Source organism: Cebus imitator, unplaced genomic scaffold (assembly GCF_001604975.1).
Source record: "Cebus imitator isolate Cc_AM_T3 unplaced genomic scaffold, Cebus_imitator-1.0 Scaffold625, whole genome shotgun sequence".
Lineage (NCBI taxonomy): Eukaryota > Metazoa > Chordata > Mammalia > Primates > Cebidae > Cebus > Cebus imitator.
Genome location: NW_016107940.1, coordinates 195,848 through 218,758, shown reverse-complemented (window position 1 = coordinate 218,758; position 22,911 = coordinate 195,848). Strand labels below are relative to the sequence as shown.

General features: G+C 56.7%; 3 protein-coding genes across 7 annotated transcripts in view; 1 reads left to right on the top strand and 2 right to left on the bottom strand.

The window, feature by feature from the left end:
* Positions 1 to 58, bottom strand: part of SQSTM1 (sequestosome 1) — a 29,921-nt gene extending 29,863 nt beyond the window's left edge. The window contains exon 1 of the mRNA XM_037734473.1: positions 37 to 58. The gene's annotated coding sequence lies outside the window, so the exon portion shown is untranslated. The remainder of the gene's footprint in view (positions 1 to 36) is intronic.
* Positions 59 to 327: 269 nt separating this feature from the next.
* MGAT4B (alpha-1,3-mannosyl-glycoprotein 4-beta-N-acetylglucosaminyltransferase B) lies at positions 328 to 9,504 on the top strand. 5 transcript variants are annotated; one of them, XM_017517262.2, is made up of 15 exons: positions 328 to 624; positions 5,177 to 5,362; positions 5,452 to 5,592; positions 5,681 to 5,814; positions 6,157 to 6,203; positions 6,513 to 6,626; positions 6,850 to 6,925; positions 7,021 to 7,135; positions 7,470 to 7,600; positions 7,797 to 7,904; positions 7,986 to 8,179; positions 8,522 to 8,600; positions 8,680 to 8,767; positions 8,837 to 8,949; positions 9,046 to 9,504. In XM_017517262.2, the coding sequence occupies exons 1-15, from the start codon at positions 528 to 530 to the stop codon at positions 9,067 to 9,069; spliced, it is 1,647 nt and encodes a 548-aa protein (XP_017372751.1). In that variant the 5' UTR covers positions 328 to 527; the 3' UTR covers positions 9,070 to 9,504. The 5 variants fall into 5 exon arrangements, with proteins under 5 accessions (XP_017372751.1, XP_017372752.1, XP_017372746.1 ...); XM_017517263.2 differs by having other exon boundaries at positions 371 to 624; positions 7,800 to 7,904; XM_017517257.2 differs by having other exon boundaries at positions 371 to 624; positions 6,094 to 6,203; positions 7,800 to 7,904.
* Positions 9,505 to 10,570: 1,066 nt separating this feature from the next.
* Positions 10,571 to 13,421, bottom strand: LTC4S (leukotriene C4 synthase). The gene is made up of 5 exons (XM_017517273.2): positions 12,923 to 13,421; positions 11,393 to 11,492; positions 11,220 to 11,290; positions 11,053 to 11,134; positions 10,571 to 10,822 (listed from the first exon to the last, which is right to left on the bottom strand). Exons 1-5 carry the CDS (start codon positions 12,978 to 12,980, stop codon positions 10,681 to 10,683), a joined length of 453 nt encoding a protein of 150 aa, XP_017372762.1. The 5' UTR covers positions 12,981 to 13,421; the 3' UTR covers positions 10,571 to 10,680.
* Positions 13,422 to 22,911: the final 9,490 nt, after the last annotated feature.

Genomic DNA, 22,911 nt, shown 5'->3' with positions numbered 1-22,911 from the left:
CGCTGCCATCGACCAGTACTGGCACTCCGGCCTTACCTGAGGCCGACTCGCACGAGCCCACGTAGGGCCACGGGAGCCCGCCGGGATCCCAGGCGTCGTCCCCCCCGCCACCCGCCCCCTCGTGGTGCAGGCAGCGGCGGTTGCTGCGGCCCCTTTAAATCCGGGCCGCCCCGCCCTGCGCCGTCGACTCCGCGGCGGCCCCAGATCCAGGCCTCAGATCCAGGCCGGGCCGCGGCTCTCGCCACCCAGCCCAGCCCAGCCCGGCCCGGCCCGGCCCGGCCCCGCAAGGCCCAGCCGCGGAGGCGAGGCCGCCAGTGTCCCGCGCCCCTGCGGAGCGGCAGGCGCTCTGCCCAGTCCGGTCCCCATCCCGGCCTAACCGCGTCCCCGCCCGGCCCCGGGTCCCCCGCCCCTCCCTGCCCCGGGGCCGGGGCCCCCGCAGCTGCCGCCTCCCAGCCCCTGCGCCCCGGCCCCGGTTCCCCGGGCCATGCGGCCTCGGCCCCGCGGGCGCCCGCCGCGCACCAGAGGAGATGAGGCTCCGCAATGGCACCTTCCTGACGCTGCTGCTCTTCTGCCTGTGCGCCTTCCTCTCGCTGTCCTGGTACGCGGCGCTCAGCGGCCAGAAAGGTGAGCGCGGCCCCTGCTCGGCCGGCCTGGCCCGCACCTGGCGCACCTGGGCGTCGGCGGCGGGAGCGGGCCCGGAGGTGGCCACGGGAGGCGGCCGGAAGCCGACGCAGGCCCCCCTTCCCCGCCCGAGCGGCGCGGAGGACGCCCCTCCCACCCTCCCCCACTTGTTTGCTGCTGGAGCCGCGGTGTCCTCCTCAGGCCCGGGCTGCGCCAGCCCGCCCGCCCAGCGCCAGCCTCGCCCGTGGGTGCTCCGGACTAGCCTCAGCGGGCGCGGCTGTCCCGACGCTGTACTGGTGGCTCCCACCCGCAAGCTAGGGACCCGTGGGGTTCCCAGAGGGGCAAAGACGCAGGGTCACATAGGTGGCTGTGACCGGGGGTCCTGGGACGCCAGCCACAGTCACCTGGGCAGGAGCTGGGGTGGCGTAAGGGACACAGGCGCAAGGACACCCCCAATCCGCCTCCCGCTGCCCAGCGCCGGCCTGGGCGATCCCGGCGTGACACAGGGCCCCGAGACTCCCTTGGGCGCCCGGAAAGCCTCGGCAGCGTCCGGCCTATGGCAGGGCGGGAGGCAGGGAGGTGTCCTGAGCCAGCCTGGCCCCAGCGGCCCTGCGCTCCTGTGCGGCCCCCCGCCCGCTCCCCGCGCTTCCCTGGCTGGCCCCCTTCCTCCGTGTCTGCCTAGCGCTCTTGCAGGCGGAGGTTGCGGACCGATCCCCACCCTGTCCGGGTCTTGGCGGTGGTGGGGCCAGTGGGGCTTGAGCCTTCGGAGGCGCTGCTCCCTCGGTCCCGAGGTACCGGGAAAGCGGCGTCCTGCCCTCCCGCCTGCTGGAAGCCTAAGCGGGCCGAAGCCAGCTGCCCCTCGGCCTCCCCACCACCTGCTTCCCTGTTCCCCTGTCCCGGAGAGCCACCCCAGAGAGGCTGGGGAGGAGGGCGGGAGCGGGGACCTGCAGCTTTCTGGACCCTCCGAGCCCCTGCCACCCGCACCGAGCTCTGCCAGCGCTCCCCCCTGCCGCACTATTTCTGTCAGGGCAGCGGCCTGGGCTGGCGTTGGGGCTCCAGGACCTGAAAGGCATCACCCAGGGACTCTGCAGGGAGCCTGCCTGGCACAGGGGAGGGATGGCTGGGGCAGAGGTCCCGGTGGTGGGGTATATTATCAAGGGAGGACATGGCTAGGGCAGAGTTCTCTGTAGGTAGGGTGTGTCACCTGGGGAAAGACCTTCTGGGCCCTTGGCAGGGTGGCCACAAAAGCAGACTGGCAGGAAGGCCTAGGTGGGGCCTATCTGAAGGGCTGGGGCACACTTCAAGTTGTGGGGAGAGCCATGAGCCCTCGGCCCTTGTCTTCAGCCAGTGTGTGCCTCCCACAGCAGCTGCATGCCCCCCAGTTGGTGTCAGGAGGCACCTCTGCAAGCCTAGCTCACCACAGGGACCCAGTCTCCAGGACACCAGAGGGAGGGAGAGGCACTGGCTCCATGGGACCCACTGTACCTGAGGGGCAGGAGAGCATCCTAGCCAAAGAAGGGGAACATTTAGATGCAAGGGGCCCAGTCCCTTGGGGATGGAAGCCTAAGAATCCCATGAGGCATGTGTAGGGGGGTGACTTTGGCCTGCCTTGTCGAGGAGCTGTCACATGTTTCTGTGGTGACCCAGTAGGACCAGTTCTTTGGAGGCCGCAAGAAAAGCTAGGAGTCCAGGCTATTATGTGAACCCATCTCATTGTCACAGGTCAACAATCTGTCTTAAGCCCTGGTGAAGCCAGACTTAGCTGGTCTGAGGCCATATTGGAACCTGGCCTCTAGTTTGCAGCCAGAGGGGGTCCAGGAACTTGAGGGAAGGACCCAGGAAATGGAATCTGCAGGGAAGGAAGGAGGTGGGCCGGAAGCCAGAGAGGAAGGACAGCAGATGAGGGTGGCATCCTGGAAGCAGTGGTGGGGCTCAGTGGGGCTTTCCAGGGTCAAGCCCAGGAAAGCCTATTAGACCAAGGCAAGATGGACCCTGGAGAAGGGTTTGGGCCCAATTTCATATCTAGCCAGTGAAGCAGCTCTGCCAGCACTCAAACTGTGGCTCTTGGCCAAGCACCTGCTCAGGATCTTGCCCAAGGAGGCAGTCCCTTGGGGGTGACTCAGGGTTTCAGCCACACAGCACTCCCAGCCTTCAGGCTGTCCCCCTCCCCAGGCCTGGACCTGAGCAATCACGGACACCCTCCTCGACTCGCAAGGAGGTTGCAAGGTCTGGAGAAGAGGCAGACACCTGCCACCCCATGAATGGTGACAGCAGACCCTTAACGGGCCTGACATCTGCCTATGCCCCTCTGAGCCGGTTCCTTTTCCCTAAGTACAGGACACAAAGGTTGTGCCCCATTTTTGCTCTTTAATCTTTCCCCAACCAAGAGGGAAGCAGGGGAAACTATGGTTTGCTGGCCTCAGGGTGTCCTAATGACTTGCCTCCAGGGGAGAGTGAGACAGCCTCCAGGCCTCATTGCTGCTGCTCTTAACATTGTGGCCTGCTGTTCCAGCCCTTCTGGGTCCAGCTCCTTCACACCTTCCTACTCTCTGGGGCAGAAAGGTTATGGCAGGGGCTCCCAGGCTGGCCCCTCTCACCTGAGCTGCCTCTCCAGCCCCTGAATGTTATAGGGTACCAGCATGGCTTGGCAGAGCCCTGGTATGGGGTCTGGCCCATGGAGAGGCAGTCACAGAGTTGGACCCACAGAGAAGCTGGGGATGAGGGCAAGGTGGGGGAGGCTGCCCAGGGCCAGGGCCTGCAGTACACAGGGAAATGACAGAAGGGTTGGTGTAGATGGGAGCCCATGGGGCCCTTCACCTCCTGTTAAACAGGACCTGGGGGAGAGGGGAGGCCTCTAGGAAGGAAGCCAGGGTAAGGAGTAGGCTGTTGCCAGGGTGATTCAGGCAGCATCACCCACCACTGCCCACCTAGCCTGTCCACCTGGGGCAGTCATGTGGAACACAGAAGGCCAGAGTGGGGGGTAGGGGTGGAGGTGGGTGGTGGCTGTAGGTAGGCGAGCGGGGACTGGCATCTAGGCAGGAGGGAGGCACACCTGCAGGTACAGGTGGCTCTGAACCCTCTCCTGATGGTTCTGTGGGCCTCTGCCCCTCCAGTCCCATCCCTCTGGGCAACTGCTGCCTATGCCTCGGTGCTGCCCAGCAAAGGATGAGTGTTGGGGGTAGCCGGCTCTGCATTCAAGGGGTCAGGTTTCCTGGGTAGCTCAACATGGAGCCTGGCAGATCCGGAAACCGGACTCCCCCTGCTTCCCCACTGCCACGGGCTGTCCAGAGGCTTCACTTGGCCTCAGCCTTTAGCCCCAGAGAGACAGGGTGTGGGAGGGTGGAGGCTAGTTTCTTGGATAAGGGATGCCTCAGGGAAGATCTACCTGGCTCCCTCCTCCTTAAACCTTTCCCTCCTGCCCAGGTCCACCTCTTACTCTTCCCTGGTCACTTGGCACTTAGACCTTTGCTTCTGCTTCACAAAGGGGTGTGCCCTGCGGTGACTGAACTTTGCCTGATCATGAACTTTGATCATGCACAGGGCTGCTGGTAGGGTGAAGCCATCCCAGGGAACTCTGGGGTCTGTGAACCCACCAGGGATCAAGGAATAGAGGAGCTGCCTGGGGGTAGGGGGAATTCTGTCAGGCTTCTGAAACTTAGAGACTTGGAAATTTAAGGCCTTATAGACCACATAGGTTCTCAGAGGCTCACCTGGCAGAGGCCTTGAGCATACTGCTGCATAGACTATGGGCACTGAGCCACCAGGAGGTTGCTGATCTCATTCTTGCTCACTGGTCCCTGCCAGAACAGTGGAGCCAGGGCCTATCCACTTACGGCCTTCATGCCTGGACCCAGCTGGAGGTTCTGACATGGGTCCTCCTGGGGTGGCATGCGGACCCTTCAAGGTGGCCCAGGTGCAGCACAGTTCTCCAGAGACACAGGCACCAGGGCATTCAGAACTAGTCCCCTCACTGCTGTTGACTGTCCTTGAGCAGCCCCGGGGCTGGTTTCTCAACCTCATTTGCTCATCTGAGGTGAGGTGGGCTCCTGGAGCTGCAGCAGCCACCCCCTGGGTCCACTGCAAGGCTAAGAATCCAGTATAGGGTTAGCAACCAGCAACCACCACGAGGACAGTGAATAACGAGCACCAGGACCTTGGGTATCCCATGCCCTGGAAGGAGCATGTGCTGCAAAAAGCAGGAGTGGGCATTGGAGGCCAACAGACAGAGAGGAATCAGTCTGAGGCTGTTCCAGCCCTTGCTTAGGATTGCCCTGCCTATGTTTGCAAATTGTCCTCCCACTTCAGATGCCTCTTTTGGGGATAGAAAAGTAAGGGAGAGTACTAGAAGAGGATTAATTCCCCTGGTTTTCTCACAAGCATGAGTGTCAGTGTGACTTTAGAGTGACCACAGCTAGCTCACGTGTGGCAGGCATGGAAATAGATGTAAATGAGCTGTTACACAGATGGGCACCCAGATGTGTGCCCTGGCACACCCAAGGGGCCTGTAGAGCAGCTCTAGACTGCCCCCTTGTGACGACTTGCATATGACCTGCAGGCGAAGTCGTGGACGTTTACCAGCGGGAGTTTCTGGCACTGCGGGATCGGTTGCACGCAGCTGAGCAGGAGAGCCTCAAGCGCTCCAAGGAGCTCAACCTGGTGCTGGATGAGATCAAGAGGGCCGTTTCGGAGAGGCAGGCGCTGCGAGAGGGAGAGGGCAATCGCACCTGGGGCCACCTAACAGGTGAGGTCTGGGACGGGAAGGGGAAAGGGTGGGGGCCGGGTGGTTGTAGGCTGCCTGGTCTCAGTCCCTATCCTTCCTGACCCACCCAGAGGACCCCCGATTGAAGCCATGGAATGGCTCGCACCGGCAGGTGCTACACCTGCCCACCGTCTTCCACCACCTACCACACCTGCTGGCCAAGGAGAGCAGTCTGCAGCCTGCCGTGCGCGTGGGCCAGGGCCGCACCGGAGGTAGGGGCGTGGGCGGGAAGGAGAGCGGGGTGGGGGGCGAGGTGTCCCCCCAGTGCCCTTTCCACCGTCACACCTCTGTCCCCCATAGTGTCGGTGGTGATGGGCATCCCCAGCGTGCGGCGCGAGGTGCACTCGTACCTGACTGACACTCTGCACTCACTCATCTTCGAGCTAAGCCCGCAGGAGAAGGAGGACTCGGTCATTGTGGTGCTGATTGCTGAGGTGAGTGAGCCTGGTCGCAGGGTTGGGGGACGTTCAGAGGAGCCCCTGTGGTGCAGGAGAAATGACAGCAGGAGCCATTCCAGAGGAGAAAGCTGTAGGAAGTTCAGCTGCTAGTTTCATTGGCCAATGTTCCAAGATAGAAACATTTCCCTTTGTGCCCTGCATGTTCCAAAGGGAAAGGGCTGTCTCTAGGGGCCCCCATCTTCCGCCCTCAGCACAGCAGGCTTGCTCCCTCCATGTGAGTGGGGGGATATCTGAAGCCTGCGCCCTTTCTCTAAGCCCTTCTTCCAGGCCTATTGGGGCAGCAGCAGGGCTAAGGGAGGGTGCTTGGTCTCCCTACAGACTGACCCACAGTACACTTCGGCAGTGACAGAGAATATCAAGGCCTTGTGAGTACTGGCAGCCCCAGAGAGCTAGTGGTGGGAGGGCTCTTCGAGGGGTGTTGTTCTGGCAGGTTCCTGCTTCCCCAGAAGATAGTGCCTTCCCTATCTTGTGGGGAGGCAAGGACCTGGTCGGGTAGAGGGTGGATGTGCAGAAGTGGCCCAGCCCTCTGGAGCCCCGCTGTCTCAGTTGGCTGGGTGTGGGGGATGGTGGGGGGCTGGCACTGCGTGAGTCTCAAGAACGGGCCAGGGTCTGGTGGACTCAGCCCCCCTCGGCCTCTGGAGGCTGCATACGGACTGGGAATTCCCATCCCCCAGGTTCCCCACCGAGATCCATTCCGGGCTCCTGGAGGTCATCTCACCCTCTCCCCACTTCTACCCTGACTTCTCCCGCCTCCGAGAGTCCTTTGGGGACCCCAAGGAAAGAGTCAGGTACTGGCACTCCCCCATACCCCCAGCAACCTGCCCACCTGTGCTGAGAACCGATCTACTGATGTCTGAGTCCAGGGCGTTGCCCTGCGGTGCCCTGAATTCTCCATGGGATGACCCGTGCATGGGGGTGGGGGGACAAGGGCTGCCCACCCAGTGGCTTCTCTGCGGAGCCGCACTGGAGGTGGAGGGGTCTCAGCTCCTGAGGCCCTGCCCCGGCCCACAGGTGGAGGACCAAACAGAACCTCGATTACTGCTTCCTCATGATGTACGCGCAGTCCAAAGGCATCTACTATGTGCAGGTCAGCCCCGATCCCTGCGCTGCCCTCCCCTGCTCTGGGTCTGGTCCATCTGGGTACCCCTCCTGAGTCACAGCCCCTCTCTGCTCACCCTGCAGCTAGAGGATGACATTGTGGCCAAGCCCAACTACCTGAGCACCATGAAGAACTTCGCACTGCAGCAGCCTTCAGAGGACTGGATGATCCTGGAGTTCTCCCAGCTGGGCTTCATTGGTGTGCCCCCTCCCCTAACCTGACTGTGCCTTTCTGTCCCTCCTGCCTCTGCCATCCTCTCTCCCAGTTCCACGCTGTGTCTGCTGTGAGCCTTTGCCCAGATTGGGCCCTGCCTGGTGTGTGTGCGCCGCAGCCCCACCTGGCCTGTTCTCATTGCCTGTGCACTGGGCATGTCTGGCGTGACCACCTGTCTGTCTCCTTGTGCCCACACCTGCCTGAAGCCTGCCCCTGGGTTTACTGTGGGACTCTCCGGGGTGAGGGGGGAATGGTCCTGCAGGGGGTAAGAGGAAGTCCAGTGGAGCAGCACTGCCCACTCAGGTCCCCTCCCCACCAGGGAAGATGTTCAAGTCGCTAGACCTGAGCCTGATTGTAGAGTTCATCCTCATGTTCTACCGGGACAAGCCCATCGACTGGCTCCTGGACCATATTCTGTGGGTGAAAGTCTGCAACCCCGAGAAGGATGCGGTGAGCAAGGGGTGGTGGGACTGGTAGGGGCAAGGCCAATGGGCAGGCAGCCTCCAGCACAGACTGTGTCCCTGTCGTGTCTGATCATTTAGAGAGGGCACTGTCAGCTGTGGGAGGGCCTTGGTGTCCCCCAGGAGAGGCCATGTTGGGTAAGGAGAGCTAAGCCAAGCCCTGGGGTGTCTCCCACCCTCCACAGAAGCACTGTGACCGGCAGAAGGCCAACCTGCGGATCCGCTTCAAGCCGTCCCTCTTTCAGCACGTGGGTACTCACTCCTCACTGGCTGGCAAGATCCAGAAACTGAAGGTGGGCTGCGCTGCATGCTCCCCCTAGGCCAGGGTCCGGGTTGGGGCCCACGCCATCACTGCTGTCCCTCCACTGCTGTAGGACAAGGACTTTGGGAAGCAGGCACTGCGGAAGGAACATGTGAACCCACCAGCAGAGGTGAGCACAAGCCTGAAGACATACCAGCACTTCACCCTGGAGAAAGCCTACCTGCGCGAGGACTTCTTCTGGGCCTTTACCCCTGCCGCGGGGGACTTCATCCGCTTCCGCTTCTTCCAGCCCCTGCGACTGGAGCGGTCAGTGCCAGCACCCTGGGTCTGCAATGGGGGTGGGGTTGGGTGGCCACCAGGGTTTAGGCTCTACCAGCAAATTACTTATCCTCACATTCTTCAGTTTCCTCATCTGAAAAGTGGGCCTCCTAACGGTAGCTACCTTGTAAGGACTAAGTTAGGCAGCCCCTAGGAGCTCAGGTATGTTTCCTGTCACCATCCTCCCAGAGGAAGGCCCTAGTCAACCTCGCACAGCCTGACAGTCACCTGGGAGTCCCTCTGGCGCAGGCCTGGCCTTTCTCTGCTGGGCCCTGCGTGCTGTGCTAGAGCGCCGCTCCTGCAGCAGCTCACAGGCCTGCCTGGCTGCAGGTTTTTCTTCCGCAGTGGGAACATTGAGCACCCAGAGGACAAGCTCTTCAACACGTCTGTGGAGGTGCTGCCCTTTGATGTAAGTGTGGTAGGGTATGGTGTGCACCGAGGCCAGGCCTCCCGAGGCCACCTGCTTCAGCCCTTGATTCTGCCCCCAGAACCCTCAGTCGGACAAGGAGGCCCTGCAGGAGGGCCGCGCCGCCACCCTCCGGTACCCTCGGAGCCCTGATGGCTACCTCCAGATTGGTGGGTAGGGGCTGGGGGAGAGCGTGGGCTGGGGTTCAGGGACACCCTCTCAGCACTGCCCTCCCCCAGGCTCCTTCTACAAGGGAGTGGCAGAGGGAGAGGTGGACCCAGCCTTCGGCCCTCTGGAAGCTCTGCGCCTCTCCATCCAGACGGACTCCCCTGTATGGGTGATTCTGAGCGAGGTGAGGCTGAGCAGGGCCAGGCCAGGCATGGGAAGCAGCGAGGGAAACCTTGGCGGAGCTCAGAGGCCCTGCTGACCCTGGGCCTGGCTCTTCCAGATCTTCCTGAAAAAGGCAGACTAAGCCGAGGGCTTCTGAGGGTACCCTGTGGCCAGCCCTGAAGCCCATGTTTCTGGGGGATGTCATCACTGCCGTCCCCGGAGGGTCAGATATGGCTCTACCTGAAGGGTTCTGCCCGGCGCCAGGCTCGGGCCGGCCTGGGGTCCGCCGCTGGCCCGGAGGCCCCAGGAGCTGGTGCTGTCCCCGCCCGCCAGGCCGCAGAGGAGGCAGGCGGCCCCCACACTGTGCCTGAGGCCTGGAACCGTTTGCACCGGCCTGCCCCAGCCGGGTCGTTTTAGAAGAGCTTTTTCTTGGGCGCCCGCTGTCTCTGGCGCGAACACTGGAATGCATATACTACTTTATGTGCTGTGTTTTTTATTCTTGGATACATTTGATTTTTTCACATAAGTCCACGTATACTTCTATAAGAGCGTGACTTGTAATAAAGAGTTAATGAAGTGTGTGCCTCAAATGTGAGCTCCCTGGACATCTCCTCTGCCCCTGCGCTTGGCTTCAGATGTCTGGTCTGTGCCCCAACATGCCAGCTAAGCCTGGCACTGGGCCTCCCCACCCAGCACCAACTGCGACCTCTCCCTGCTAAGGAAAGGAGCCAGCCTGACCTGCAGGCGTGGGGCCCAGCACCTGGCTGTGCAGCTGCAGTGCCATCTCACCCCCATTTCTAGGATCAGGCTGCAAAGTCAGTAATTCACGAGTGAAACCAGCCTAGAATCCTGGACTTCAATGCCGATGCAAGTCCCCCAAATGCCTCCTCCCCCATGTCCAAGGCCTGGGATAAGGCCGTCCCTTAGTGCCTCAAGCTGAAGGCATTTCCCAGTCTCCTTGTTCCCCTATGTGTGTCTCAGCTTGGTCCTCATCCTGGGTCCCCAACAGTCTCTGTGGCACATGTTAGGGTCTCCTGCTCACCTCAGGGCCTTTGCACACACCACTGCCCCTGCTTGGAAAGCTCTCCTTCTTTTCTCCTGCAGGCTTGGCTAAAAATCACTTCTTTGTTTCGGTGGGCCTTCCCTGGGTCCCCAAGGCTTCTGGACATTTCCTTGAGAACACCTGTCACTCACTATGTTCCCATGGTGCCCGCAACTCTGCGGACCTGGAAGGGCTGCCCTGAACACCTACGATTAACACGGGGAACCCAGTGCTGACCAAAAGGAAAAGGCCCCTGTCTTCACCTGGGGAGAGACCCACAAGCTCTAGTGTCAGCTGTGAAGGCCAGGGGACGAGGGCTGGGTGGCTGAGCGTCAGGAGACGGGAGGCCCCTGAGGAGGGGGACCGGTGAGGAGAGCGCTGAGGAGGTTGGAATGGTAGGCCTTGTGACCCCGAGGCTGAGTAGGGAGTAGGGGTGGGAAGTTAAGACCGGATTCAGTCTGGCTCCAAGGGGAGGTCCAGTTCCTTCGCAGTCCCTCCCACGCCGCCTCTAGGAAGAACGTCGGGATGCCCTGGCCTTGGGCTGGGCCACTCCAGGCTTCCCCGCAGTGCGCCGCCCCCACAAACCAGAGAACGCAGCAGGTGGCTGGGTCACGAGAACTTTAATGAGAGACTAGGAAGCGGAGGCAAGCGCCCCTCCCCGGGGTAGCTGGAGGCTCCGGCTCTTCTTTCCCGGCTCCGGCGGCCTTGGTCTCAGGCCCACGGCAGCAGCGTCCGGAGCCGTTCGAGGAGCGCGGCGCACAGCGCCGCCGGGAGGAAGTGGGAGAGCAAGCCGAGCGCAGCCAGCGCCACCAGCAACCAGAGGGCGCGCGCGCTCGCGTACAGCGGGGCCAGCCTGCGGGCGGCGGTCAGCGGGGCGGTGGCGCGAGGAGGCCCCGCCTCTTGACCACCCCAACCCCAGCCCCACGGGGACTTAGGCCGGCCGCCGCCCCGGCTCGCCAGCCGAATCCCGAAAGGCGGTGGCCCCTGGCCCGTAGCCCGCCCCCAGCTTGGGCCCCGCTCCCCGGGAGCCCCGCCTACCCGCGGTCTTTCCCCGGCCCCGCCTCGCTCCCCCCGGGCCCTCACCTGAGCTGCGCGGAGCGCGCATAGCCCTGGAAGTAGCGGAGGCGCGCGAACAGGTAGATCAGGCCGCACAGGGCCGCCGCCCCTGCGAGAGGTGCGCGCGGGCCTGGTGAGCGCGCGGCGCGGGCGCGAGGGGCTCCAACGCGTGCGCCCCTGCCCCACACCCCGACCTTCGTGAAAAAAGATGCCGGCGACCCAAAGCGTGGCGAGGAACAGCGGGAAGTACTCGCTGCAATTCACCCTGCGGTGGGCGGGTGGGATGAGCGCCCTGGCCAGGCTGGTCCTGCGACCTGGACCCGCCCGGGGCTCGCTCCTCGCCCCGCGCCCTCCCTCCGCGCCTCACTGTGCTCGGTAGACGCGCTCGAACTCGGGTGGGCCGGTGGTGAGCGGCGGCGACACACGGAAGGCCCTCCGCGCCGAGATCACCTGTAGAGAGAAATAGGCTGGGGGCGGAGGGGGAGCAGAAGTCAGGTCTGGACATCTGGAGATGGAGGTAGGAGGGATCCTGCAATCCCGCCCTGCACTTGGCGGTGTCCTCCCTTCCCTAAGGCGGAACAACTACCCGCTGTCTCCCGAGGAGATCTCCCGTCTGACCCATCCCTGGCCTGCCCTGTGTCCCTGACTTTCAGCGGGAAGGGCAGAGCTGAAGCCTGGGGCGCAGAGAGGCTCTGTCCCAACCTGTGAGTGTATGGGGGAGGATGGGTGATTCGGGCACAGGGACACCTGCTCGCGAGAGAGCCCACTTGAGCCTTTGTTTCTGAATCATTTCACTCGCAAAACACAGGCAAATACAGCTTTCAGGTCCCTGGCCAGGAAGTGCCTCTGGGGCCTGATTGCAGAACTGGCTGTATCTTCCCAAGGTGCAAGGAAGCACAGTCCCTGTGGCTAACAGTCCCTGGTCACCCACCTACCAGAGCCCACCAGCAGGGCCCTCTGACCCTGCCTCAGTCCAGGATCACCAAAGCCTGGGTCCCTGTGCTTCCGAACCTCACTTTCTCTATTCCTGCATTCTGGTCCCAGGCCTAACAGACACCCTCTCTTCTGCTGCCAGGAGGTTGCAGCTGGGACTCTCCTAGCCTAACCTCAGGACCCCAGGACTGGGGTAGGTGCAGAGGACTGGGCTGGCCCTCGGTGGGTGGCCTAGGTTGGTGGATTACCTGAACAGGAGCCCTCCCCTCAGTCAGAAGGCCAGGCCGGACCACACACAGACCAGTGGTGGCTGTGCACTCCCTCCCGAGACCTGCTGTCTGACCATCTCCCCTTGAGTGCTGGCACCTTTGGTGCTGGGCTCCCTGCAGATGGGTGTCACAGGGTGGCCGTCCAGCTCAGTGCAGGTACAGCTGGAGGTCAGGCTGGCCTGTCTGTTCAGCCCCTTCAGAGCCCCCTCCCTAGGCTTTGCCTTATCCTAGCCCACACACTGCGGGGCAGTGGTGTCCCTAAGTGGCAAGGATATCTGGTCCAGGAATGTGTCCTCTAGAGCCAGGTTGAGAAAGGCATCAAGCAGGTTCATTTTAGGGCGCAGGAGGAAGGAGTCCCACCCCTGCCCTGCTCCACGTGGTCCCAGTATGGAGGTGCCTTTGAAGCAAGGCCAGGGAATGGGAGCCCCTTTCTTGGATGCCCAGAGAGGGGACAGCTGGAAAGAGCAAGGATCAACTTCCCCAAGCCTATGGCTATCCCACTATTTGTGCTGGCACCCTTCCACCCCCAAGTCCTACAGCTCTCACAGCTGAGTGTACCCCACATCCCCAAAAGTCCCCACTCTCCTCCAGCTTGGGCTTGGGCTGTAGTCCCCACCTCTGCCCTCCCCCTGGGCCTAGGGGGCAGGCTGCCGGGATCTGAGGCCCACCCTCTTCCTAGATAGGAGCCAGCCCACCTTGCAACAGGACTCCCAGGAGGGTGACGGTGGCCAGAAGAGCCACCTCGTCTTTCATGGTGCTGGTGGCTGCAGTGGCACAGGCTGTATATAAAGGCGAGCTGGGGAGCGCTTAGCCCTGACTGCTGCTCAGAGATCGACTCAGAAGAGGAAGAAAGAGCAGCCTGGGTATCTCCCCGCCCCGTCTCAGTGGAGGGGGTGCGTGGGGCATGACCATACCACAGGGAGCCAGGCCAGGCCGGCAGGGAGGAAACCAAAGCCTGAGCAGGGGACAGCAGCCAGCTGGGGACCGCCTCACCACTTCCTGCCCCTTCCTTGCCTAGCCCCATCTGGCAGAGCCCAAGTTGTCTATCTGGGTCGGTTCCAGCTGTGGGTGTGCCCCCTGCTGCATTGCCCCACTTTCTCCAGGGCCCTGCATGCTCAGCAGGTCCCAGCAGGCCCTGCGGACCCCCATGTCATGCTGGAGCCAGTCCCAGGCTCAAGGCCGACTCCCCCACCCACCTTATCTGTTTCCTTCCCCGAGCCAGGCTGTTCCTGGCAACCCCCACTGCACCCTCCTCTGCAGAAGCCGTTCCCAGCTACCTTTGCCTTTAAAATAGAGTCCAAGTGAATCCCAGCCACACTGGGCCCCACCAAGCTTTTTCTCCTTCAGGAAACCTGATGCCTGCCAGCCTCAGTGAGTCACAGGGGCTCCATGCACAAGGGCCATCCTGCCAGGGAGCCTGTCCAAGGCCTCCTGGCTGGCAGGGAGGGTCAGCCCTCATGGGCCAATCCTGTCCCAGGCCTATCCTGTGCTTCTAGTCCCACACAGTCACCTGCCGTGTCTTTCTGCCCTAAAGCCCTCTTGCCTCAGGGTAACAACCCGCCAATACCTTCCTAAGACCGAAGCCCTCCCCACATCGTAGGCTCTGTGGTCTAGACAGGCTGACTCCTGCCCCTTCCAGGCCTGTGAGATGGACATTGAGCCAAGGCTGACTCAAGATGGTATGGTGAGACACAGTTCTGGAAACTTCCTTGGAACTTTGGGACAGGACTCCTAAGGTGTGGAGATCACTGGTGTGAGCAGGAAAAAAAAAAAGAACTTTGGGATGGGAAACTCAGAGTGAGGAGGGGGACTACCGTGGGCCACGCTGAGGAGGACGGAGCCCACGCAGGGTCAGACTGAGAGGAGAGGCAGCACCTGAGGACTGTGTCTCATGGACCCCCCAGGCCACCCTCCTCACCCCGCCTGGAGCACCCCCGGCCACTCTCCTCACCCCGCCTGGAGCACCCCCGGCCACCCTCCTCACCCCGCCTGGAGCCCCAGCCACCCAGCTCGCCCCACCTGGACCCCCTCCCCCAACAAGCTTTCCCAGTTGTGCCTAATGGCCACTTCCTCTTTTGGCTCGGGCAGGTTTGCAGTGGTTTTTGGGCAGAAGTGGCAAAGCCCAGACTGACCAGAGGCACAGACAGGAGCTGGAGGAGCCCATATGCAGGCACTGGCCATGCTGCGGGGGTCTGGCCACGTGGCTCTGCCCACGTGGCTCTGCCCTTGCCCCTGGTCCTTGCTTGCTGCCCCAAGCCCAGCGTCAGCCTGAGGCTCAGGGCCTACCTGGCTCTCCCAGAATCCCTCCTTCCCTGATCATTGGCCCGCCCCTGGAAATCTGATACGCCCCAGCTAGGGCCTCTGTGAGCTCCAGGGCAGGGGTCAGGGCTCAGGCTGGGTCCCTGCTTTAGACCAAGGTGTGACAGTCTTCTTGGGGCTCGATGGAGGAGTGCATCCTAGATGCATGGACACAGAGATGCAGTGCCAGGGAGTGACGGTGGCTGCATGCTCTGGCTCTCTCTCCCCACTCAGCCTCCCTCCCTGGAACCTGCCCTAACTGCAGGCCCTCTGCTCTGCCTCGTGGGGCCTACCTGAAGGGTGGGATGCAGGCCACCATGCAGGGGTTGACATTGGTGCCAGTGGGCTGTGCCCAGTGTGTCTGTGTGCACCATACATACAGATCTGCATGCTTCTTGGTCGCCTGTCACACATCCATGTGTTTGTGCGTGTTGGCATCCACGTGTCTTTGCATGAGTCCAGGCTCTCCTGTCTGCTGAGCTCTCATTTCCTACAAGGCCTGAATGTCCTCCCATCGGAGTTCATCTCCTCAGCCCGCAGCAGGAAGCCAAAGCCTGACATCAGCAGCTTCTGAGGAAGTTCCTGGGCAGATGTGCAGGGCAGGAACTTGGGTCTTGGCCCTGGGAGCACTCCCCGGGTCTCTTGGTCCCCACCTCCCTCCCTCTGAGCCCACCCAGGCTGTCAGGGCCCTGTCTAGGCTCAAGCCAGCTCAAACTGACAGAAGGGCCAGCTAAGCCCCCACCCTGGCTCAGTCCACCCCGCCACCGTCCTCCCATCTAGCTCTGGAGGCACCAGCATCAGGATGGAAGTGAAAGCTCCTCCCTGAGCCTCCACAGAGCCCTGACGAGCCTTTGATGCCCACTCACCAGGACCTGTGGGAGGCAGAAAGACCTGCATAACCACTGCACAGAAAATAAATCAGAACTTCCGTGCAGTGGATCATAAGCAGTGCACAACTAGGACCCTGAGATTGAAAAACAAAATTTATTTAGAAATTATTTTAGGCCGGGCACGGTGGCTCACGCCTATAATCCTAGCACTTTGGGAGGCCGAGGTGGGTGAATCACCTGAGGTCAGGAGTTCAAGAGCAGCCTGGCCTCCCAAAGTGCTGGGACTACGGGCGTGAGCCACCACGCCTGGCCAATTTTTTGTATTTTGAGTAGAGACAGGGTTTCACCATGTTCCCCAGGATGGTCTTGAACTCCTGGCTCAAGTGATCTGCCCGCCTTGGCCTCCCAAAGTGCTGGGATTATAGGCATGAGCCACCGTGCCTGGCAAACATTACCAATTTATACAAAGAAGCCAGCTGGGATTTTGGTAGGAATTGTGTTAAATCTATATATTGATTTGGGGAGTACTGCCACCTTAACACTGTTACCTCTTCTGTGCACATGAGATGTCTTTCTACTTATTTAGATATTCCTTAATTTTTTCAACCATGTTTTATGTTTTCAGAGTATAAGTTTTGCATTTCTTTTGTTACATTTATTTCCAAATAATTCCATTCTTGCTGATGCTGTTGTAAATGGAATAATTTTAATTTCATTCTTAGATTATTCATTGCAAATGTATAAAAACACAACTGATTTTTATTTTCGTTTATTGTTTTATTTCTATTTATTCGTTTGAGATGGGGTCTCATTCTGTTGCTCAGGCTGGAGTGCAGTGGCATGATCTAGCTGTAACCTTGAACTCCTGGCCTTAAGACGTCCTCCTACCTTCACCTCCCAAAGAGCTGGGATTACAGGCATGAACCATCTTTCCTGGCCAAAAATATAACTGATATTTTTTTAGTTGATCTTATATCCTTTAAAGTTACAGATCTCATTTTTTTAGTTCTAATAGTTTTTCAGTGGATTTCTTAGTATTTTCTATGTATGCCAGGTGCGGTGGTGCGTGCCTGTAGTCCCAGCTAATCAGGAGGCTGAAGTGGGAAGATCCCTTGAACCCAGGAGTTCTGGCCTGTAGTGCGCTATACCGATCGGGTGTCTGCACTAAGTTCAGCATCAATATGGTGACCTCCCAGGAGCAGGGAACCACCAGGTTGCCTAAGGAGGGGTGAACTGACCCAGGTCGGAAATGGAGCAGGTCAAAACTCACGTGCTGATCAGTAGTGGGATCACGCCTGTGAATAGCCACTGCACTCCAGCCTGGGCAACATAGCGAGACCCCCTCTCTAAATATATATATATATATATATATATATATATATATATATATATAAGTATTTTCTATATATAAGATCATGTTCGCTGGGCACGGTGGCTCACACCTATAATCCCAGCACTTTGGGAGGCTGAGGTGGGCGGATCATGAGGTCAGGAGTTCGAGACCAGTCTGGCCAACATAGTGAAATCCTATCTCTACTAAAAATATAAAAAAAAATTAGCCAGGCATGGTGGCTCAAGCCTGTAGTCCCAGCTACTTGGAAGACTGAGGCAGAAGAATCGCTTGAACCCGGGAGGTGGAAGTTGCAGTGACCCAAGACTATGCTACTGCGCTCCAGCCTGGGTGACAGAGTGAGACTGTCTCAGGAAAAAAAAAAAAAAAAAGTGTTATCAGTGATTAGACATAGTTTTACTTCTTCCTGTCACATCTTTTCATTTTCTTGCGTAAGTGCCCTGCTAGCCCCTCCTGAAGTGACAAAACCGACAGCCTTATCTTGCTCCTGATCTCGATCTTAGGGGAAAGCCTTCAGTCTTTCTCCATTGAGTATGAAGTTTGCTGTGGATCTTTGTACACACCCCTTCTTGGGTTAAGGAGGTTCCCTTCTAGTCCTAGCTCCTTCACTGTCTTCATCATGAAAGCGTGTCTGATTTGGTTAAATGCTTTTTGTACATCTATTGAGATGATGATGTGGGTTTTTTTTTCCCTCGATTCTGTTATTATGTGTTACATTAATTAACTTTTGGATGTTAAACCAACTTTGCATTCCTGGTCTCATACTCAGTCATGGTGTGTAATCCTTTTTATATGTTGCTGGATTCGGGTTGTTAGTCTTTGTTGAGGATGATGAACATTTTTCTTTAAATCATTAAAAGAGGCCAGGTGCAGTGGCTCATGCCTGTAATCCCAACACTTTGGGAGGCCGAGGCGGGTGAATCACGAGGTCAGGAGCTCGAGACCAGTCTGGCAAACATGGTGAAACCCTGTCTCTACTAAAAATACAAAAAATTAGCCAGGTGTGGTGGCGTGCACCTCTAGGCCCAGCTACTCGGAAGGCTGAGGCAGGAGAATTGCTTGAACCCGAGAGGCAGAGGTTGCAGTGAGCCCCGAGATTGCACCACTGCACTCCAGCCTGGGCAACAGAGCAAGATTCAGTCTCAAAAAAAAAAAAATCTTTAAAAGAAACCTTATGTCACCATCATTACAATAAAATCAATATTAGTTGTGATAGATAGAAAACAAAACAACCTAACTATTATAAATTCTGGCTGGATATTCTCATTTACCCTGGGCTCAAAGCCTACAATTTTGTTGTTGATGCTGTTAAAAACAGGGACTAGAAGGGACATTGATTTGTGCATCAATAAAGAAAGAATGAGTGTCATTTATTGAAACATATCAAACAAAAATATATAAACATTAACAAATAGGTAATGATACTTAAAAACTTTCAATCACCTATGGAGGCTGCTAATGGATAACTCAGCCTTCTGAAATTTGACAAATGAAAAGAAAGAAGTAAATGTTTACTGCTTTGCTTGTTGGAACTCTAGATCAAGATAACTAAAGAATAGATGTGGGAACATTTTTCTTTATAGATGAATTCCAGATAATACATGAAGAAGGAATGAAGAATTTTAACCTTGCCATTTTGCAGCTTATGAGGACATCACAGGGCTGGACCCTGATCAGAACACCTCCTGCCACCCGCAGGCGAGGGGTGTAGGAGGTCTTTCTGAGGGAGAGGATACACCATCACCCAGCCCTCCTCAACCACATGTTCCGTGCCTCCCCAGGGGATGCACAGAAAGTTCCCATCCACCCACCTCTCCAGGTCTTGCTGGAAGTCAGGTGTGACACAGGATGCCACAAGAAAGCACAGGCAACCCAGAATGAGGGTCTGTCACAGAGGAGACTTGGAGACAACAGTGACAGCAACTAAGTTGTTGTGCCAAGTGTCACTGTGCTGAGGGTGCTTCATCTAGGAAGGCATTTGACGCTTCCCTGCTGGGCACACATCAGAGATGTTTTGCAGAAGGAGCAGCCGACACTCAGAGTTGGGAGTTTTGTGCCCAAGGACACAGGGACTGGAACCCAGGGCTGAGGGACTTCAACTAACCTGGAAGTGCCATGAGAGCTGGGCTGTGTCTGCCACACACAGTGCTGCGTGCCCTTCGCACTTACTCCATGCTCTGTGAATAAGTCCTATACCAGCAATGGCCCTCTTCCTCCTCCTCCTCTCCCAGTCCTTCCCTCCTCCTTCTCCCTTCCTCCTCCCTGGACCTCCTTCTTTGCCTCCAGGGTCTCAACTCCTCCTGCACAGCAAGGTCCCTGATGCACACCCAGCAGGGAGGTATAAGCTGCCTTGGTACCTGAAGCCCCTTAGCACAGCAACACTTAGCACAAGACTTGGTTTAAAGCTAATGTCATCAAAACAGCATGGTATTGACAAAACTAGACAGACCAGTGGAACAGAATAGAGTCCAGAAACAAACTCACACATATATGGACAACCAATTCTGATAAGCAAAATACACTGGTGGAGAAAGGCCAGCCTTTTCAACAAGTGGTGCTGGGATAACGACATCCGTATGCAAAAACCAAACTGGAATCCAGACCTCACACACATGCAGAATTACCCCAAACAGATCACAGCCCAAAATGGAAAGGCGAAAACTATAAAGAAGAAACACAGGAGAAAATCTATATGTCCTTGGGTTAGGATTTCTTAGGCAGAGCACCAGTGATCTGTAAGATAAAAAATAAACTGGACTTCATCAGAAATCTCCTCTGTGACAGGTTTAAAACTGTTTTTGCTCCTCAAATCATACTGTTAAGAGAATGAAGCCTGGGCATGGTGACTCACACCTGCAATCCCAGCACTTTGGGAGGCTGAGGTGGGTGGATCACCTGAGGTCAGGAGTTCAAGACCAGCCTGACCAACATGGAGAAACCTCATCTCTACTAAATAAACAAAATGAGCCATTTGGTGGCACATGCCTGTAATCCCAGATACTCGGGAGGCTGAGTCCAGAGAATTCCTTGAACCCAGGAGGCAGAAGTTGCAGTGAGCCAAAATCGCACCAAGGAGCGAAACTCCATCTCAAAAACAACAACAAAAAACGGTGGCTCACGTCTGTAATCCCAGCACTTTGGGAGGCCAAGGTGGGCAGATCATGAGGTCAAGAGATCGAGACCATCCTGGCCAATGTGGTGAAACCCTGTCTCTACTAAAAATACAAAAATTAGCCAGGCATGTTGGCAGACACCTGTAGTCCCAGCTACGCGAGGAGGCTGAGGCAGGAGAATCACTTCAACCTGGGAGGCAGAGGTTGCAGTGAGCCGAGATCAAGCCACTGCACTCCAGCCTTGTGGCAGAGTGAGACTCTGTCTCAAAAAAAAAAAGAGATAATGAAAAGATAAACTATAGACTTGGAGAAAATATTTGTGAATCATATATATGATTTAAAAAAAAAAACAAAACACTGGCTGGGCATGGTGTTGCACACCTGTAATCCTAGCACTTTGGGAGGCCAAGGCAGGTGGATCAGGAGGTCAGGAGATGGAGATCACCTGGTCAACATGGTGAAACCCTGTCTCTACTATGATTTTATTTTCTTTTTTCCACAATGTAAGCATTAACATGATTCCAAAGGTTTGGTCAGAGCACTGTGCTCCACCCACTCCTCCTGTCCTGCCATTCCATTCCCACCTATACTTCCAGAATTATTCATCTCTTTAGTTTCTGCTTTGTCTTTCCTGTGCTTCTTGGTTTTTTTTGTTTTTGTTTTTGAGACGGAGTGTCACTCTGTCACCCAGGCTGGAGCGCAATCTCAGTGACTGTAGCCTCGGCCTCCTGGGTTCAAGCAATTCTCCTGGCTCAGCCTCCCAAGTAGCTGGGATTACAGGAACCTGCCATCATGCCTGGCTAATTTTTGTATTTTTAGTACAGACAGGGTTTCACCATGTTGGCCAGGCTGGTCTCGAACTTCTGACCTCAGGTGATCCACCCACCTCAGCCCCCCAAAATGCTGGGATTACAGGTGTGAGCCACCATGCCCGGCCTTTCCTGTGTTGCTTTTTGCATAAATGAACAGACACATGTAACTTTTCCTATTTCCTCTTCTTTCTTACACAAAAGGAATTAATAGCATACTAGAGACATTATTTTGCATTTTGTTTTCTTTGCCCAACAAGATATCTTGGATGTCACACCATAGCAGTTCATAGAGATCTTCCTCATTCTTCCTTGTAGCAGTGGAGTACCCCACTGGGGGGAATGTATCATAGTTTATTCAGTGATTCTGCTGTATGGGCCTTTAGAGTTGTTCCAATATTTTGTAATTACCACAAAGTGACAATGAATACTTGAGCTTTTTTTGTTTGTTTGTTTGAGATGGAGTCTCGCTCTGTCACCAGGCTGGAGTGCAATGGTGGGATCTCGGCTCACTGCAACCTCTGCCTCCTGGGTTCAAGCAATTCTCATGCCTCAGTCCCCTGAGTAGCTGGGACTACAGGTGCGCACCACCATGCCCAGCTAATTTTTGTGTTTTTAATAGAGACGGGGTTTCCCCGTGTTGGCCAGGCTGCTCTGGAACTCCTGACCTCAAATGGTCCACACATCTTGGCCTCTCAAAGTGCTGGGATTACAGGCATGAGCCACCGAGCCCTGCCCTCCTGCAGAACATATTTGGCTGACAGGTATCAGGGCCATCACAGAGTACAGCTGAGCCTTAAACACTGTGGAGGTTGGGGTGCTGACCACTGCACAGCTGAAAGTCCACTACAACTTTTGCCCTCTCTAAAACTTAACTACCAATAGCCTACTGTTGACAGAAAGCCTTACAGATAACATAAACAGTCCATGAACCCTATTTTGTATGTTTAGTGTGCTATTACAGTTATACTGTGTTCTTTTTTTTTTGGGGGGGGGACAGAGTTTCGCTCTTGTTACCCAGGCTGGAGTGCAATGGCGCGATCTTGGCTCACCACAACCTCCGCCTCCTGCGTTCAGGCAATTCTCCTGCCTCAGCCTCCTGAGTAGCTGGGATTACAGGCACGCGTCACCATGCCCAGCTAATTTTTTTTTTTATTTTTAGTAGAGACGGGGTTTCACCGTGTTGACCAGGATGGTCTCGATCTCTTGACCTCGTGATCCACCTGCCTCGGCCTCCCAAAGTGCTGGGATTACAGGCTTGAGCCACCGCGCCCGGCCCATACTGTGTTCTTACAATAAAGTAAGCTAGCGAAAAGAAAATGTTAAGAAAATCATAAAATACATTTATAGTACTGTACCATATCGATGCCATAAGTTTATGCCATCCATTTACAAGATGAATTGTCTGTGTGAAAGGGCACAGCCGCAGCTGCAGACCTCAATCTACAATACATATCAAGCAACTTAAATTTTTTTTTTTTTACTGTCATGACTTTTCTCTGCTTCTTGGGAGCACTTCTAGCATAACTAATGGCACTTTGTATAGGTCCCGTGGTGTTATTCAAGATTTATAGTACTGCACCAAACATGATGAAAAAAAACAGCATAACTGAGAGAGATCCCTTTTTTTTTTTTTGGGAATGAATTCTTGTCGTACAGGCAGGCTGCAGTGCAATGGCGAGATCTCGGCTCGCAGCAACCTCTCTGCCTGCAGGTTCAAATGATTCTTTTGCCTCAGCTTCTTGAGTAGCTGGGATCACAGGTGTGGGCTACCAGGCCCAGCTAATTTTTTTTTTTTTTTTTTGAGGTGGAGTCTCACTCTGTTGCCCAGGCTGGAGGGCAGTTGTGCAATCTTGGCTCACTGCAACCCCCGCTTCCCAGGTTCAAGTGATTCTCCTGCCTCAGCCTCTGAAGTAGCTGGGATAACAGGTGTGTGCCACCATGTCTGGCTAGGTTTTTGTATTTTTAGTAGAAACGGGGTTTCACCATGTTGGCCAGGCTGGTCTTGAACTTCTGACTTCAAGTGATCTGCTCCAAGTGCTGGGATTACAAGCGTGAGCTACTGCGCCCAGCCAAGAGATCCCTTTTTTACCGGAAGGACAAACTGCTCCCTTGGAGCTGATGAGAAGCATGGAGCTTTAAGCGGATCCTTGAAACTCTTGAGCTCACTGCAGTAACTACGGGAGATGGCTGTGAAATTGGTAGAGCAGTACAGTGTGTCCTACAGTTAATTGTATGCAGTTATAAGGTTTTTTTTTTTTTTTTTTTTTTTTTTTTTGGAGA